Source organism: Saimiri boliviensis, chromosome 5 (assembly GCF_048565385.1).
Source record: "Saimiri boliviensis isolate mSaiBol1 chromosome 5, mSaiBol1.pri, whole genome shotgun sequence".
In the NCBI taxonomy this organism is placed as follows: domain Eukaryota; kingdom Metazoa; phylum Chordata; class Mammalia; order Primates; family Cebidae; genus Saimiri; species Saimiri boliviensis.
Genome location: NC_133453.1, coordinates 101,349,014 through 101,367,804, shown reverse-complemented (window position 1 = coordinate 101,367,804; position 18,791 = coordinate 101,349,014). Strand labels below are relative to the sequence as shown.

Genomic DNA, 18,791 nt, shown 5'->3' with positions numbered 1-18,791 from the left:
TACTTAAATACACTTCTGCCTTAAGCCATCCAGCTATGCAGTTTTCTACATATACAATGCTCTGACACATCCCTTTCATAAACTCTGTTAATATACTGCTTGATTTTCCCTTTTAGACTGAGAGCTCCTTGTAACTAGACACCACTCAACAAGAGTGCCTGATTTAGATGGATGCTCAGTGATTTGAAGTAAATGCATGATTTACTCAATGAATGACTGTTTTGTGTGTGGCTTGAATTCTTTGACCTTGGGGAAGAATCACAAACTCCTTCCCCATCTCTTGGGTTCTCCTTTACCCATGGTTCATCGGTCTCATCTGTGCATCCCCACTTTCGGTCACTCCAGCTTCTTATCCTATTGTTCCCATTTCCAGCACAATCTTTGTTTGATTGCCACCTCTCCTCAGCCTCCCTGGGCAATCCTTTTACCATCCCCTAATACTTGTTTCCTCTTCCTTTCTTTGTCCCCTCCACATGGATTGTGAACTATAACATTGGCAGTCTTCCTTGGCACTTGCCTTTTAAGTCACATCAGATCCTTTCGGTAAACTAGAAAAGAATTAATTGCAAAGAAAGCATTATTATTATTTTCTTTCACAGCTTCTCTTTTCCTTTCACCCTCATAAACAGCTCAAGATCCCTCATTGTTCATTATAAACACTTTTTTACCTTATAGGAGAACGATTTATAATCCTTTGGATATATACCCAGTAATAGGATTGCTGAGTCAAATGGAATTTCTATTTTTAGGTCCTTGAGGAATCGCCATACTGTCTTCCACAATGGTTGAACTAACTTACACTCCCATCAACGGTGTAAAAGTGTTCCTATTTCTCCACATCCTCTCCAGCATCTGTTGTCTCCAGATTTTTTAATGATCATCATTCTAACTGGCATGAGATGGTATCTCAATGTAGTTTTGATTTGCATTTCTCTAATGACCAGTGATGATGAGCATTTTTTCATATGTTTGTTGGCCTCATGTATGTCTTCTTTTGTAAAGTCTCTGTTCATATCCTTTGCCCACTTTTGAATGGGTTTGTTTGTTTTTTTCTTGTAAATCTGTTTTAGTTCTTTGTAAATTCTGGGTATCAGGCCTTTGTCAGATGGGTAAAATGCAAAAATTTTTTTCCCATTCTGTTGGTTGCCGATTCACTCTAATGACTGTTTCTTTTGCCGTGCAGAAGCTGTCGAGTTTGATTAGGTCCCATTTGTCTATTTTGGCTTTTGTTGCCAATGCTTTTGGTGTTTCGGTCATGAAGTCCTTGCCTACGCCTATGTCCTGAATGGTTTTGCCTAGATTTTCTTCTAGGGTTTTTATGGTGTTAGGTCTTATGTTTAAGTCTTTAATCCATCTGGAGTTAATTTTAGTGTAAGGTGTCAGGAAGGGGTCCTGTTTCTGCTTTCTGCACATGGCTAGCCAGTTTTTCCAACACCATTTATTAAACAGGGAATCCTTTCCCCATTGCCCATCGATGATAGACTGGACAGGGAAAATGTAGCACATATACACCATGGAATATTATGCAGCCATCAAAAATGATAAGTTCGTTTCCTTTGTAGGGACATGGATGAAACTAGAAGCCATCATTCTCAGCAAACTGACACAGGAGCAGAAAATCAAACACCACATGTTCTCACTCATAGGCAGGTGTTGAATAACAAGAACACATGGACACAGGGAGGGGACACTACACACTGGGGTCTGTTGGGGGGAAATAGGGGAGGGATAGCAGGGGGTGGGGAGTTGGGGGGATGGCATGGGGAGAAATGTCAGATATAGGTGAGGGGGAGGATGCAACAATCTTGCATGTTCTTCACATGTACCCCCAAACCTAAAATGCAATAAAAAAAATTAAAAAATAAAAAAAAAAGAAATACTTTTTACTTCTTGAGTTGCCACTTTGTCATGACGGTATTTTTTTTATTTTACTGCTATTTTGGTGTTTGAAGTTCTACTGGCAGTGCTGTAATTTATTGTCACTTTTACCAGATTTGACTCTTACACATGTATTAAGGGGAAGACAGAAGGTAGATGGTATGATTTACAACTCACTTCTCTCATCCTAGTGTCCACCTTGGAGGCATTTCTAGTCTACTCAAGTGAATGGAAATGACAGATCAGAAATATTTAGACAATAGTACAAACTAGTCTGTATGATAACATTCTGAACTTCACCCGTTTGCTAAAAAACTCTAGATTGCTTCAAAGCCTTTTTAGTTAGGGTCTCTCTGTGCAAGAGTAACAACTTAATGCATTTGTCTGTCCCTTTAGAGTGTCTTAGACTGTCCCTTTGCAGTCTTTACAAGTATTGGGATCTTGTCTTCTCCTTCATCTGTGTATGCTTATGGTGCCTAAAAGAGTCTCCTGCCCAGGGACGGTGGTTCATGTGTGTGATCCCGACACTTCGGGAGATTGAGAGAGACAGATTGCTTGAGCCCAGGAGTTTCAGAACAGCCTAGCAACATAGGGAAACCCTCTCTCTACAAAACACAATAGAAAATGTTAGCCAAGCATGATGGCATGCACCAGTGGTCCCAGATCCTCAGGAGGCTAAGGTGGGAAGATCAATTAAGTGAGTGCTACAGTGAGCTATAATAAGCACTCCAGCCTGGGTGACAGGGTGAGACCTTGTTTCAAAAAACATATAAATATAAATATAAAAAATAAAAAGAGCAGAAAAACAGAAAAAAAAGAAAGCATCTGCATACAGAGGAAACACGGTGAGCACTGCTGATGGAAAGATGGTTGCTGCAACCTGAAGTGACCTCCATGTGGCCCCACTCTGGGTGCAGGTGCACACCAGGACGAGTTAGAAGCTACTAGTTTTGTCATTTTCCAAGAGGACACTGGGCCTCTGTGTAGCCTTACTAATGAAACTGATTTCCAGGGGCCAGTTCTGCAGTCACAGATTCTGAATTTTCTTCTTATCCTAGGAATCATTTTTCTTGTGTGTCTCTGCCAGCTCCCCCCTCAGGGGAGTCACAGCAGTAGATTGGTTATGCTAAACACTCCACCCCAGGGCTTTGATCTTGATTTTTTTCAATGACCTAGTCATTTATACAGTTGAGATAGACTCATCTTGAAACTTCACAAAGCCATTTAATTTTTTTAAAAAGTCATAACTCTAGATAATTTGTATCTATGATGTTTGCAGTTCTCTCTTAGATTCCCAGGAAATACCCTGCAAAGCAGGAATTTCAAGTGCATGCGCTTTGCCTCTGTCTTCTTTGACTTTTCTCAACCAAAATACTAATCATGTTAAGCTAAAGAACGCATATGGGAAAGCGTTGTTTTCTTTGCCTATACTCTTTTTAACGATAAAGTTTTATTTGCAAGGCAGGCATACAAATAAAGGCAGAAACAATGCTAAGGATGTCCAGAGAATGTGACATGGTCCCTTATTTTTTTGTCCCTCAGTCTCTCGACCTGTGGAAAGGACATTATGTGTGGGGCCCGCTCCGTCGCCCTCTCAGCTCTGCAATATCCCATGCTCTACGGACTGCATAGTATCTTCCTGGTCAGCCTGGGGCCTGTGCATCCATGAAAACTGCCACGATCCTCAGGGGAAAAAAGGTGGGTGCGTTGTTTGCCTATGCCTCATTTACTGCCAGTGTACAAACATTTATTCTGGTAGCTAAGTCACTGATTAGGCCTGCTTAAGACAATATTTGTTTGTAAAATTTAGATAACCAGCACAAGCCTGGCAATATTCAGTTTTAGGGAGGCAACTGGGACATCGCTGTGGAGTACAAAATTCGACCCCATTGACCTTCAGTTAGGCTCATCGCTGATACTACTCTATTTGGTAGAACTTAATTTTTTTAATTTTTCTAAGATGAAGTCTTGCTCTGTGTCCCAGGCTGGAATGCAGTGCTGCGATCTTGGCTCACTGCAACCTCTGCCTCCTGGGTTCACAATTCTCCTGCCTCAGCCTAACAAGTAGCTGGAATTACAGGCATGCACCACCATGCCTTGCTAATTTTTGCATTTTTAGTAGAGACAGGTTTCACCATGTTGGCCAGGCTGGTCTAGAACTCCTGACCTTTTAATCTGCCTGTGTTGGTCTCCCAAAGTACTGAGATTACAGGTGTGAATTACTGTACCTGGCTACTTCATGTTTTTTACATATAATGGTTATATGGGGGAAATTGGACATGATGTCCACACTCACTTCTGAAAAAAACTGTTTTGCAAATCTATGTATTTCTTTTTAGATTTTCATATTTAACATTTGATGTTACATTTTAGATTTTTGCAAGGGTCATTATATATATTGTTTAGGGTTTGATATTGATTTTGGGCTTAAGGAGAAAACTCTTCAACCTTTATATTCCTGTTTAATTTTGTAGGCCTTTATGGTCTTATTTTCTTCAGTTTGTAATCAAAATACACATCTTCATCTTCAAAATTTCATTCCTAGTGATATCTTGCCTTCTCTTTCATTGACCTTTTAGTTTCTATTGATATTGAATGACAATATTAAAAAGCAATATTTTCTTTACCAAGAGAAATGGGATCCAAGGATATTCCAAAAACTGAATTCTAGTTATTACATGCAAAGCAAGAATCCATGGTCAAGCATTTGATGCTAGCACGCTTGTGTATACCTAGCACCCTGCTCACTGCTTACTGCTACATTTACTTGAAAACCCACATTTCAGTAAGCCCGAGAGTGTTCATACACATACATGTGCACACCCAGACTCACCTTACCCCTGCCCCTGGGCTTTTCCTTTCATCCTGACTCTTGTTCTGTGGTAGAAAGGAAGATATGCATTGGCTTTTAGACAAGAAGAAGCTGACGTTCATTCTTTTATCAAACCATAGAAATCTGGATCTCAATGAAGCCTGGGGAGGGCCTTGTGCAGTTCCCCTATTTGGCATGTGACCAGAATGTCCCCCATGCCACTGCAGTTTGTGGACACAAATAAGTTTCTATTTGTACTAATACCTATAGTTTACAGTTTTATGATTCACATGTTTATAATCAGTTGCATGTGGTTGCATATGAGATTCCCTGGGGTGATTTACATGTTTTTAGAACAGTCATCTTATGTGTAGTCTGTGCTCCTCCTGTTTAGGTCACTGTCCAGAAAATCATGTGAGGTTGGACCGAGGCTCCCCAGCCACTGTGGCTGTGGCATCACTTTGCTGCATGAAGTGCTGCCTTCATCTGCTTTCAAAGCTTTAGAACCACATCAGACCAAGTGGGTCTGGGAGACTCTTGATATTACTTGGAAGACTAATGGTTATAAGTGGCAGAAACCCAATTGATACCAACTTAAGTGAAAATAAGAGAATTTATGAGCTCTTGTAGCTGAAACTAGAAGAGAGGATAGGGCTGCATCCAAGAGTATAAACAGGCCAATAGGTCTCCCTCTTGTTTTTGAATTGTTTCTTTATCTTTACAGTCCTCTCTCTCTCCATCTCTTGTGTCTACTTTTATCTATATTAGATTCAGTTTAAGTCAGTACATAAAGCAGAAAGAAATGTATTCCCAAATGGTCCCGGAAAGAGTCCTGGAATTGAATCTCATTGGCTGTTTTATGTCATGTCCTCATTCCTGAACCAACTATGCTGACTGGGGGATGTAGGGTTTACATGTTCAAATCGTGGACATGTGGCCACCACCACTGCGATCAGGAGAGGCACAGCTACCTTCCAGCTTCACAGACGGAGAATGGGGAGATGTGACTCCCTCCAAAAAAATGAGGTGCTTGTACTGCAGGCGGGTAGAAGCAGTTCAGAGGGTCAGATTTTGTAGATGTTTATTGAATAAATGTTTACAAAATGATTTCTCCCCTTTGTTCTGGACCGTGGATTCTCTACAGCAATTTAGAGAATGCTTTTGCCCTAATTCTCTTTGAGATCAACTTTCGCTCTTGTTGCCCAGGCTGGAGTGCAATGGTGTGATCTTGGCTCACTGCAACCTCCGCCTCCTGGGTTCAAGCGATTTTCCTGCCTCAGCCTCCCAAGTAGCTGGGATTACAGGCACGTGCCACCATGCCTGGCTAATTTTTGTATTTTTAGTAGAGATGGGGTTTCTCCATGTTGGTCAGGCTGGTTGTTCTAATTCTGTGTTGCATTTTTTTGTCACTTGAGCTCAAATTTTCACAAAACTCCTGTGAAAAACTGGCTCCCTGAACTTTTTATTCAGTCTTATTTTTCCAGATATTTCAGAACTGGCCCATGGAACTTCAGACCCCCTCCCTTGGCCTCATTCCCCCAAGTTGCTTTTTTGCCAGACATTATCCTCATTAGCCCCTATTTATATATTGTAAAAGTCAACCTGTGCAGATTTACCCTGGTCCATCATTCATTAGACACCACTTGCTGTAGGTTGAATTGTGTCCTCCAAAAAGGATGCATTCAGATCCCAACCCCTGGTACATATAAATAGGATGTTATTTGGAAATAGGGTCATTTCAGAAGCAATCAAGTTAAAATGAGGTCACACTAGATTAAGGTAGGTTCTATTCCAGTGACTGGTATTCTTGCAAGAAGAGGAATATTTGGACACAGTGATATAGCCAGAGAGGAGAGTGCCATGTGAGGACATTGAGGCGCAGAAGACAAAAGGAGAGGCCACATGAAGATGGAGGCAGGCATTGGGAGTAATGCCCCTCCAAGTCAAGGAGTGCCACAACCACCAGAAGCTAGGAGAGAAGCGTGGCACAGATTTTTCTGCAAAGCCTCCAGAGAGAGCATGGCCCTGCTGATACCTTGATTTCAGGCTTCCAGCCTGCAGGACTAAGAGACAAAACACTTCTATTGATTTAGGCCACCCAATTTACAGTATTTAGTTGTGGCAGCTCTAGGAACTAATATGCTGCCCTACTTTGCATCAGCATTTAGGATGCATCAGCACAAGGATACAGCACTTCACAAAATGACACCACCAAAGTTTCAAGAAGTGAGGCAATTTGTCCAAAGTCCCATGGCGATTTATTGATGGCCATGCTGGCACTAAGGATCTGGTTTCATGTCTCCTCAGTCCAATGTCCCTCCAAACCCTAAGACTCCTTAGTTGATTTTCTCCATCAGCCTAAAGAAGTCTGGATCAAAGTACAAGTTTAGTTCTTATAAGAGAAGCCATCTGCCCATCGTGTACCACACTAGGCACTGTGAGCCATTACCCTTGAGAGCAAATCATTGAGCGGATGCAGGAGATAAGGTGTGGGGTGTGGGATATATCTAGTGCCAGTGCATTGTCGTTGGAAGAAGTGGTAAAAGAGACTGCAGTTGTGGGAGGAAGGAAGGGAGGGAGGTTGTGCTGAGAGTAGCATCAGAGCACCAGGTAACTGGAGGTGGGAAGTGTTTTGCTCCAGCCAATACTTTTTTTCAAAGGGAGGCTCAGTTTTTGAAAAGGGCTGAAGGAAAGGATGGAGGCAGTAGAATCTCTCACCTGAAGGTGATAGTGTCCCCACAGCCCCCTGCAGAGTTTGGGGGCAGGTTGGAATTGCTAAGAATTAGATTTTTTTTATATATAGGACCCATACTGAGGCCGAATGACTGCCCCCTGAACTGTAGTTACTGACAGTAAGCGCTGATGATTGTTATTCAGGTCTAGGAGTTTGCTATTTTATAAATGCTTCCCTAGAGTGGAGAGAATTTTGGTTTATAAGGTCTTGGTAAAACCTGGCAGGACCACCTGCCTATATTCCCTCTTGGGAAGAATAAAGAATAGAGTTTTCCCTTTAGGGAAATGCTTCTGTTCCTTCAAGGTATCCAAGCATGTTATGATGACAGCAAGCAGTCTTGTTGTTTCTACTGACTTGAATGTATTAGGTCTGAGATCTACCCCAGTTTCAGTTTCTGTCCCATGATTCTACTGTGAGTTCTGCCAGGATCACTGACTGGTATAAAGTAAAGATAGTTTAGAATTCTACAGAAGCTGGGGCACACGGGCTAATGCATTGAACATTGCAAAACTCTGGGATATAAGCGGGAGTGTTTAGCTTCACATTTTAATTTCCTACTCTAAAATACAGTGAATCTACTAGCAGAAATCTAGGACATTTCTACTTTCCTAGATATTTCATACTCTTAAAAAATACACACACACACACACACACACACACACACGCAGGAAGATGGTGTATTTAAAGGAAAAGCAAGCAAAGAACAGCAAAAAATGAACATGGAAAGTAGGAGAGAATACCTTTTTTCCTTTTTTTCTCCCCTCTAGGCATTCCCAGTCATTGTGTTATTGCTCTGGTACATTTTCTTCATTCACATTAAAAAAAAAAAAAAGTAGAAAGGAATGGGAAAGTAGGAAATGTTTTATTGCCAAATAGAAGAAATTAGTTACTATAGAAATTATCTTTACATGTCTTTTATTTTTAGTCAGAAACCCTTCTATCAGGACTCATAGGTTTGTGGCTGTCGGTTATTCAGAGTATGTTAGAAAATAGCCAGTGTTCACAGTCTTCACACCCTTCCATCGCGCCATGACAGGCAGACAGGGGAACCGTGATTGGCAGGTTGGTGCTTGTCAAGTGAAACTAGGATGCCTTTCAGAGGAATTTAAATTGGGTCAGGTTTTATCATTTATTGCTTTCTCTTTGATATACTCCCAGAGTAATATAATTAGAGATACATAAAAGAAAATTAGCTTGAAAAAATACTCATAGACAAATTCTACACATTAGATGTGATGCATTTTTAAATTTTTTTCTTGATACATATACATATATTTATATGACATCCTTGTCCCTTTCAGACATATTCTAGAAAGGCAGCATTGCCCACTGAATTGCTCTGAAGAGGAATTTGCTGAAGCTCCCTATAGGGTATCACAACAACCAGCTGCTTATGTGGAAGAACTTCAGGGATTCCTTCCCTGGATGAGAGCACCCGAATCCTTAAAAATTCCCAAAGGACAAGATTTTTGAAACTGAGTAGCCATGACTATTTTTTGAAGACAGTCTTTTATGCTTTTAAACAAATTAATTAGATGACATGCTAAAGTTGGAAAATACTGACATAGTTCTTACATAACAAACATGGTGGAAATTTCCTTTTTCCATCCTTGCCTACTAGATAGGCCTTCCCTTGAATGAGAAGTCTGTAAAATCATTTTGTTTTCTCATACATGGTATATACCAAGAAACAGTTGTTTCTTTCTTTTTTCTGTATCTGTGTATTTGGGGTGGGTGGGGAGTTCTGCTAACTTCTCATTCTAAGCATTGGGGGTTCTCATGCTGACATCACCCTATCCATATGTCTTCTTAGTTTCTATATTTATACCAGGATATGGACTAATAATGCTACTATAAAATACTACTCTTACAGCATGGTGGTTGATTTCTAAAGGGTTAGGACTGAAGCTTTAATCTGCTCAGATTCCTTCACTCAGAATTTTTACCCAAAGTACAGGGCTGCCAGAGAAGAAGAGCAAATGGAGTACTTAAACCAGAATAAGCTTCTGTCATCTTTATTTAACCTGCTGGACTTTCTTTTATTTTATAATTAATTTTTTGAGATGGTGTCTCACCCTGTCACCTAGGCTACAGTGCAGTGGTGCGATCTCAGCTCACTGCAGCCTCCACCCCCCAGTTTCAAGCAATTCTCTTGTCTCAGCCTCTGGAGTAGCTGGGATCACAGGCATGTGTCACCATGCCTGGATAATTTTTTTGTGTGTTTTTAGTAGAGATGGGATTTCACCATACTGGCCAGGCTGGAGCCTGCTGGACTTTCCTTACACCTGTCTCAATGGACTCAGTGTTGAGACATAGCATTGTCTGTGCTGCGGATAGCTCATGTGTATACTTCTGGTCCACTGACTCATGCAGACATATAACCATAAGACCTGGATATACCCTCCTCAGTCTCCTTTAATTATTCCGTGGCTTCAATTAAAAAACACTGACCCCTCTTCTGCCATCTGCTCGTCCTCCCTTTTCTTTCCCCAACCAGCTATCCATTCTTGTCTGATAATCTCCTGTAGAATTATACACTAAATCATAATTCTTGGGGTCATAGAAAAAAATAAACCCTGCAGATACTAGTGTCACTAAAGGTGAATTGAATCTGTGGTCAGAAAGTGATGATTATGACTCTCTCCTGCAACCCAGTATCTAAAAGGCCACTGTCCAATCTGCTCACCTTTAGTACCTTCAACTAAATCATGGTGCCTTTCAGGTTCACTTTATAAAGTGTAGACAAAACACAGTATCTATAGGAGCTGACTTTAATCCTTTCTTGTGAGGAGGCAATGACTCTGAAAAACCTCTGCTGATTTTCACACTCATCCATTTAATCAGTAATAGTGCACCTTTGGAGAAGTAATAAAGTTGCACCTTAGTTTTCACACATGCAAAATGGGAAAAGTAACTTATAACATAGTTTTGAGGCTTTATTAATTTAGACTAGTAAAAGTAAAATGATTGTCTCAGTCTTGGTCAAGGGTAGATGTTAGTTTATGCATGTGCCTTTTTCCCTTGTTGGGTTTTATGCTTTGAGAAGAGTACATGTTTCCTGTTCTTCCTGTGGCTTCCCATAGTACAGGACAGTGGTGTGCAAATGGCAGTTAATATTCATGGAATTATGTCATCTGATTAATAGGAAATTCAGTAAATGAAGGTGATTGGTTGGCTGGCCCCAGCCACTGTGGACTTGGCTATTGTATATCTTTCAGAACAGAAGCACCTGGGAGAAGCCTGATGTCTACTGCAGGCATGAACGGCAATGTGTGATTAAAGTTAAGTGCTGGCAAGAGAATCCAAGCTTTTGTTTTATGCTGAGCTTGTGCTGTGATTTGATCCTAGTTAGAGTCAGGACAAGGGCAGCACAAATGAAAGACTGAAGGAATTTATTGACTGAGGAGATGTAATCTACAGATTTATGGCAAGATGGATGCAACTTGATTTATGGAGGAAAACTGCTCATACCCCTCAATGGCATTAAGCTCCAAATAATAGGACACCCAGAATCCTTTGTAAAGACTGCTAACTTCCTATGCTCAATTCTGGGTCAGTTGTCAAACAGTATAAATCATGGATGGGGACTCATGCCATATCTTGCTCAAAGATAAAATCAAAACAAGCAAAAATATAAGACAATAAATAAGCAGCATACAGATGTTACATGTAAGAATAGAGGTCATTTGAGTTTTGTGGCCACCAGAGCTCATAGGTCATTGTAGTTCGATGCTCATCAAGTGAAGTTTGGAGCCCTGTATGCATCTATTTCAAGGTAGCTCAGGAAGGGAGCTGAGCCCTTCTGCTGGTTTTATTTGGCTAGTTAATGATATAGACATGGAGTATAAGATATAAAGCATGGCAGAAGCCATTTTTTTTTTTAATTACCCTGATCTTAACCGTTTCAATGCCATGAGAATACAGTCTCTTGACTGGCTGAATGATTTCTTCTGAAGGTAGCAAACCCTTAAAGTAAAAGTCTAAGAGTCTCTTTTAAAGGGAAGTTCTGGGTTATCTTAGATTAAAAAAAAACTCAAAGCACTTACAGATTCTTACCTAAAATGTTAAGTATTTTATTACAGTACAGGGCTAGGTGAGTGTTTTAGGTAAGGATTTTTAAGTGCTTTGTTTGAATTTATTTTGCTCTAAGATAACTCAGAACTTCCTGGCAGCTTTTTCTTATATCATGAAACCACATGTTCATTGTGTTCTAGCCTCCTTGGCTGTGCTATTTTTTCAACTATATCTTGAGGTCCATAACCTTTTCATGAGAAAGATGTTACTTCTCATGCTCCCTAACTTGTCTTTCTCCCCTCCTCTTGTGGGAAGAATGGCATGGTACATATTCTGGGAATTGAATGTTCTCTGTGCTATCAAACTCTCTCATTTTCTTTACTTAATCTGAGGAGTAAATGAATAGCAATTTCTTAAAATATTATTCATGCAAAACTATTGGTTTTGTTTAAAGAAAAAAGGAATTAAAAGAATTAAATCTATTGATTGAATCTGGAATTGAAACAATGGAAGATAAGAGATGAGATCACAGATGGCAGACGTAGCCTTCAGATATGATACATCTTGGGGCCAGAGACTGAAAACTTAGACTAAAGGGTTTAATCTGGTTCTGAGTCTTTCTTTTCTAGGTCACCTATTTTTAATGTGCATTAGTTTTCATCATTTAAAAATGGAAGAATTTCTGGCATCTTACAGAAAATGGATCAGTTAACAGAGGGTTCATGATCTCTAATGCCGAGGGTCAATAGAAGCTGAATAGTAGTCAGGCATTTTAGAGCAGGCCCACTGGCCCACACACTCATTCCCGTCTCATGGTTGACCCATTTGCCTCCATGTGTACCTGCTTGACTCCTGTTGATTTGCATTTGTGACTCTCTGGGCCCACAGCATGTAAGACACACCTACATCTTATTCCGGTCTCTGGCTGGGACTTTGGGGCCCTAATTCCACAGTACACTTTTTAAAAACAGAATAACAGTCCATGGACCCATGTCTAGCTTGGGTGGAAAGTGAAGTCCAAAGAGATAGTATCTTTACAAGGCAGACTGATGTGCAAATCTCAGTGATGTGATGCAGATAAACCTCTGAGCAGGAAGCTGTAAATGGTCAGGCACCAAGGAGATGCCAAAGAGGTGATGTCTTTCAACTGAATGCAGCATAACAAGAATGTCAACATCAACAGCAAAAAGAAAATGCAGATTTATCTAGATTTAGGTCATTTCTGAGTCTCCCTGTATTTTTACTGGCTTATTGATACCATAGGACTTATGCTACTTATTATTCCATTGAATTATATCTGACCTCTCCAGCTCTTAGGTTGCAAACTCTTAGAAGACAGATTTCCTGCTTTTATCTTTCCCATTCTCTTTTTATTCCTCCATCTCGTCTTCTCACTTCACATGGAATTAAACACATTAAGATAACACATGCTTAAAGTGATGAGTACTTGAATAAAAGTTTTCCTTCTCACCCAGCTGCTTCTTTTCCTTTACTGGAAAAGTGTGGAATTCTGTGAAACTTTTCTCTCTGTCTCTTCTTAGGATTTAGAATGAGGCAGCGCCATGTCCTCATGGAATCTACGGGGCCTGCAGGACGTTGCCCTCATTTGGTGGAGTCTGTTCCTTGTGAGGATCCAATGTGCTACCGATGGCTGGTATCAGAAGGGATCTGTTTCCCTGATCATGGAAAATGTGGCCTGGGACATCGCATCCTGAAGGCCGTCTGCCAGAATGACCGAGGTATGACCCAGTGACCCACTAGAGGTGTTAGGATGTTTAGTATCAGCCAGATAACACATGACCACCCTTCCATAGATCATTCTCATGAGGAAGAGAATCACAGCCTTTCTTATCCTTGAATATTTATGTTTACATCGAGTGACACATTGCTTTAAAGTAAGATGCCTTGACTTAACATGGGGCCACATGCTCCATGGCAGAACACTGTTTGATTGTACCCAAATGCAATACAGCAAACCTAGAGAATTCTCAAGAGTTTTTAATTTTCCAAAAAATAGCAAACAAATCTCTTGGATAGTGTTCAATTTATCAGTACAAAACAAGTAAAGGCCAATGTATAACACGCCTTTATATATTATAAACAAGTACCACATTGTTAAGAATCCAGGGCTGAAACGTCCTTCAAGTTAAAAAGAAAAAAAAAAAAAAAAACAAACAAAACTAAGTGGTAGCTTTTTATTTATATAATATTAGAGTTGAATCAGCAATAGGCATAATACATTTCTGAAGAACCGTTTTTAAATACATGTTGTCAAGATTTACAAAACTATTAACAATGATGTCTTTCCTCAATCAGCAAGAAACTGTTTGGTTGTTTGAAATGAAGGGTGATTCAGAAAATATGTAAGTTATGTGGAAATGAGAATAGTGACATGTAAAACCTTTATTTTTGTGTGTCTTGGAAGAATATCGTGTATGTTTATTAATCAGCTCTGCCACGAGAAGCCCCATTTATAATGCTCCTGATATGTGGGTTGAAATGTTTTGACTTATGCAGCTAAGAAATCCATAGAACAGAAGGAAATCACAAAAAAGATTTTGTGAAATTGTTAACAGCATCCACACAGGGTTGATACATATTGCAAAGCTTTTCCTTGCTTTTTTTCTTTCTCTCTCTCCCTCCCTCTCTTCATCCTTTCTTCATTTCTTCCTATCTTCTTTCTTTTCAATCATTACCATAATCACACAGATATAGATTTTATCAAGTGATATAATTAATTCCTGTGGAAACCAGGTGATTCTTTAACTAGAGGGCAACAAGAGATTGTATTAGCTACAGCAGAGTTAAAACTAATAGCAACTCCTGTTTTCGTTAATGTATAATTTTTTAATTGTGGTAACGTGTGCAATTTAGTAACAGATCACTTTTGTATTGCTTTTATTTGTGTGCTATTTTGTTTTGTAATAAGATATATATTTTTGGTCTTTGCCCTAGCTCCTTATCACAGAGCTTCTAAAGCCCTGGTCATTTCTTGGGTTACAGGGGTGTTGGGGAATCTTTTGTTCTAATAGTTGGTCTTTGATCCTGGTTCCTGACACGGCTCTTAAATCCCTTGGAATTTCCTTAGTGGGAGGTCTGACTTACTATAAAGAAGTGATGCTAGGTGGGCTTCTGGATGGGGGACGATCATCAGAAAGACGGAACCATTGATTAGAACAGGCGTCCCCAAACTATAGCCCGCGGGCCGCATGTGGCCCCCTGAGGCCATTTATCCGCCCCCCCGCCACACTTCAGGAAGGGGCACCTCTTTCATTGGTGGTCAGTGAGAGGAGCACAGTATGTGGCAGCCCTCCAACGGTCTGAGGGACAGTGAACTGGCCCCCTGTGTAAAAAGTTTGGGGACGCCTGGATTAGAAGCTTGGGGATTTCAGTTCACCCACTGGAAAGAAGAGAGGGACTGGAGATTGAGTTAATAATTAATCCCACTTACACGATGAGGTCACCATAAAAACCTCTGAACTATGAGGTATAGAGAGCCTCTGGGCTGCTGGAAATGTGGCAGAGCTGAGAGAGTAGCAGATCCCAGTGAGGGCATGAAAGCCCCATATGCTGTCCCCCATACCTTGCCCTGTGCACCTTTTCCCCATGAATCTCTTCTGGCTTTTCATGTATAGTCTTTGTGATATCCTTTATAATAAACCAATAAATGTAAAATGTTCCTAGGAAATTATAGGACCTGAGGAAGGACTTGTGGGAACCCCAGAGTATAACCATGGGTCAGAAGCACAGGCAAAAGTCTGGGACTTGTGAAGGGCATCTGAAGTGAGGGGAAGGCTTGCAGGATTGAGCCCATAACCTGTGGGATCTAATGCTAACTCCAAATACATAGTGTTTGAATTGAGTTAAATTATAAGATGTCCAGGTGGTGTTGGAGAATTGTGTGGTTACAGAAGTGTTCTGTGTTGAGTTTGGAGTAAGAAATGAAGTATGGAAATTTAAAACATGAGCTCTAGAGTTAGGATTGAGTTTCAACTCTGCTGTTCACCTGGTGGGTGATCTCAGGACATTTATTTAACTTGGAAGCATCCTTTCTTTCAGCTGCCAAGTGGGGTTATAAACCCTCTCTCTTACTCCTAAGACTGTAAGAGTAAAATTAATTATATAACAATGATTAGTGAAGTGGCAGTGATTTTTGAATGGCATATAACCATTCAAAAAAGCTATAAACTTATTTTACTTATATTTTAAAGTACAATTATTATTCTACCCTGTCCTGAAGAATTGGTTAAAGTGCATTCTTTTAAAAAATAAAAGTAATAAGGAGAATTAGAATAACCATAACTACTTCTTCCTCCCTAACTCCAGCTAAGGAAACAGGAAGACTATTGGTTTGGTTGGAACCCATTGATCAACGACTCTCATGCTTTGTCATCTCATATCAGGTCTGGGAGGGTTGTCATATCTCTGTCCACTTGGCTAGGAACCTCTTTCATAATTTATGCTGAGCCTTCTACAATCATCACCTTTACTATTTTATAGCAGTTTTAGAACTTTCTTGCTTACTCCTGTGAAATTTCCAGCTTTTGACCTACACTCCGAACTTACGTGTGAAGAGGGAATTAATATTTGTTCACATCAGCTCTGTGAAGTCTTTGAGGGTTTTAAATACCTGAATGATTCCCTCATTGTTTGTGGGGCAATGGCCACAACCTTGATTGTGGTTATGGGAACATGCTTGGCCTCCCAGTGGCTGGAGCTGTCTTTTATTCTGTGTGAAAATGAAAATGTTGTCTTGTGGTCTGGTTGCACTTTTTGTGATTCAGCTTCAGTGTGAATCTGAGTGATTGATGATAGAAGTTTGGCAGAGAAGTACCCCTGTTTGACTCCTACATATTATCAGGGTCTTTCCATAACTACAGGAGTTGACAGAACTTTTGACATTAATTTAAATGCCTGGAGAAAGGCTTGAGACATACAGTGTCCTGTGATCTCTCTCTCTCTTTTTTTTTTTTTATAACATTTGATACTTTTTCACCCATCACTCTTCATTTATTAATTGTTTTATAGGCAATTTATTTCAGAATTTATTTTGAATTTAACAGATCAGGCCAAACTACCTTATTTTTAATTTAAAAAAAAAAACAAAAAACCAAAAACCAACACTTACATTAGATCTACTCAGACTTGAGGACTACTGTGATTTGTAAGAGTGACTTGGTTTGTTTACCATTTTTAGGCTTTTACATATTATTTCATTCCAGATATCCTGCATACAGGTTTTTAGAAAGGAATATCCAACACCTCTGCAAGGTATCTATGTCCCATTCAAATTGTGGAAACATGAGATTTCTACATAAGCATGACCAAGATTCTGTAGGACTCTTGATAGTGTCCTTTTGGGTGTTCTTGTTAGCTGCTGGGAAGACATATTGCTTTTCTTCAGATGTTTTTTTAGACCATTAGCTTACAAACTTCAAAAATATATAAATTATGTCACAATGAAACCAGGGAGTAATTGGAAATAGCAATTTTTGATGTGCCTAAACTTTGTGGATTAGTTTAAGAATGTGATCTACTTCAGGCTATCTTAGATCCAAGTAGTCACCTCTAATTTCTACAGCTATCTCTGCCGTGTTCCATTCTCTACTTTGATTTATTAACAATACTACCAGTGCCGATGAAGCTCCTGTTTCTCCCTCAAGCCTGTGACTATAGCAAATAATGTGCTAGTCAGTGACATTTATGTTCAGGAAGAAAATTGCATAATAGATTATATAAATGAGTATTCTTATTTGGAATCTGATTTCCAAGTCTCTGATTGGTAGAATAGCTTTCATTTGTGTCCTCTGCACAACATCTTATTATTGTATGGGTCAATAGACATTTACAGAGCTTAGGATACGCGTAGGTTATTCTTGTCTCATTGACAAGTGTGTTTCCTCATTTCAAAGTAGGTACTTGAAATGTAAATGAGTGAGATTCAAAAATGCAAGCCCAACATGTTTCTTCCTCAGAATATCAAATTTACTCACTGCATTTTAAACATCGATTTTCAAACATGTAACTGGTTCATTATTGCCAGGTTTCACTGGCAATGATGAAAGCTTCCAAGCAAGTGACATCTTCAAAAGCAGATTGGAAAAACTCCATAATGCCAGGACAGCAGACAGTGTTCCCAGTGGCTGGCAAGTGGCTACTACGTATCATCTCTTATGTGTTCACAATGCAAAGTGGGCAGAAGACTCCACAGGGTCTTTGGATAAACATGTATCTGCCTGCTGGAGCAGTCAGACCTGGAGCACTCACCACCTGCTTTGCCCCATAATTTGCCAAATAGGCTATCTTGAAGAAAAAAAGTGTTTATATATTTCAGCAAACATCTTTATTCAGAGATAATGCAACATATAATCTACACTTGTAGAAGGCAAATGCCCACACTGGTGAAGAGTGTAATAGATCAGCAAGAACAAAGTTTACATGTTGATAGGTGCACAGTGTTAAGAGTTCTGCAGTGTTGCCAAAAACGTACCTTTGCATACAAGGTTTCTTTTTCTTTTTATTTTTTTTTTGAGATGGAATTTTGCTATTGTTACCTAGGCTGGAGTGCAATGGCACGATCTCGGCTCACCGCAACCTCCGCCTCCTGTGTTCAGGCAATTCTCCTGCCTCAGCCTCCTGAGTAGCTGGGATTACAGGCACGCGCCACCATGCCCAGCTAATTTTCTGTATTTTAGTAGAGACGGGGTTTCACCATGTTGACCAAGATGGTCTCAATCTCTTGACCTCGTGATCCACCCGCCTCGGCCTCCCAAAGTGCTGGGATTACAGGCATGAGCCACCAAGTTTTCTTATTTCACAGTTGTGCTATACGTTTTCTGTGCAAATATTTTTCTTAAGTGACTTATATATTTGCACAGAACTAGGAATAATTTTGAATCATTAAAGTGGCTTCGCTTTTTATTTCAAGGGTATTTTTCTAGGAGTCCTTGCCTTAAATCATTAACCTTGAACACTCCAAGAATGTTACTTTTAATATTGGCCAAAATGGCATGTGCTTGTAAGCTCCAACACTGTCAGTACCTTTTCAAGGGTAACTTCAACAGGTGGGAAGTGTGTTAGAATAATCATTTACCTGAGTTGGATCAAATATTTTTAAAATGTTTTTAAATCTATGATTGGAGTTGAAAGTTTTGTTTTGTTTGTTTTATTTTTAGATCTCAAAAATGTTGTTTGGCTTACCTGTGAGAATAATGTTAGACTCCATTCAAATAAACATTATTTTTTGGAATCTTTTCTGATTCACCAGAATTCTGAATAGAACTCCTTCTGTGTTGTCAAATCTTTATTTTTAAACCCTTTGATTATACTGTATCTCATGTTTGGTAACAAATA

The 18,791-nt window shown here is 39.8% G+C and overlaps 1 protein-coding gene across 2 annotated transcripts in view; it reads left to right on the top strand.

Moving 5' to 3' along the window:
• Positions 1-18,791, top strand: part of THSD7B (thrombospondin type 1 domain containing 7B) — a 1,060,674-nt gene that overhangs the window by 588,293 nt on the left and 453,590 nt on the right. For both annotated transcript variants that reach the window (XM_074399739.1, XM_010330508.3), the window contains exons 6-7: positions 3,421-3,576; positions 12,980-13,177. In XM_074399739.1, the coding sequence (XP_074255840.1) occupies positions 3,421-3,576; positions 12,980-13,177 (354 nt within the window). The remainder of the gene's footprint in view (positions 1-3,420; positions 3,577-12,979; positions 13,178-18,791) is intronic.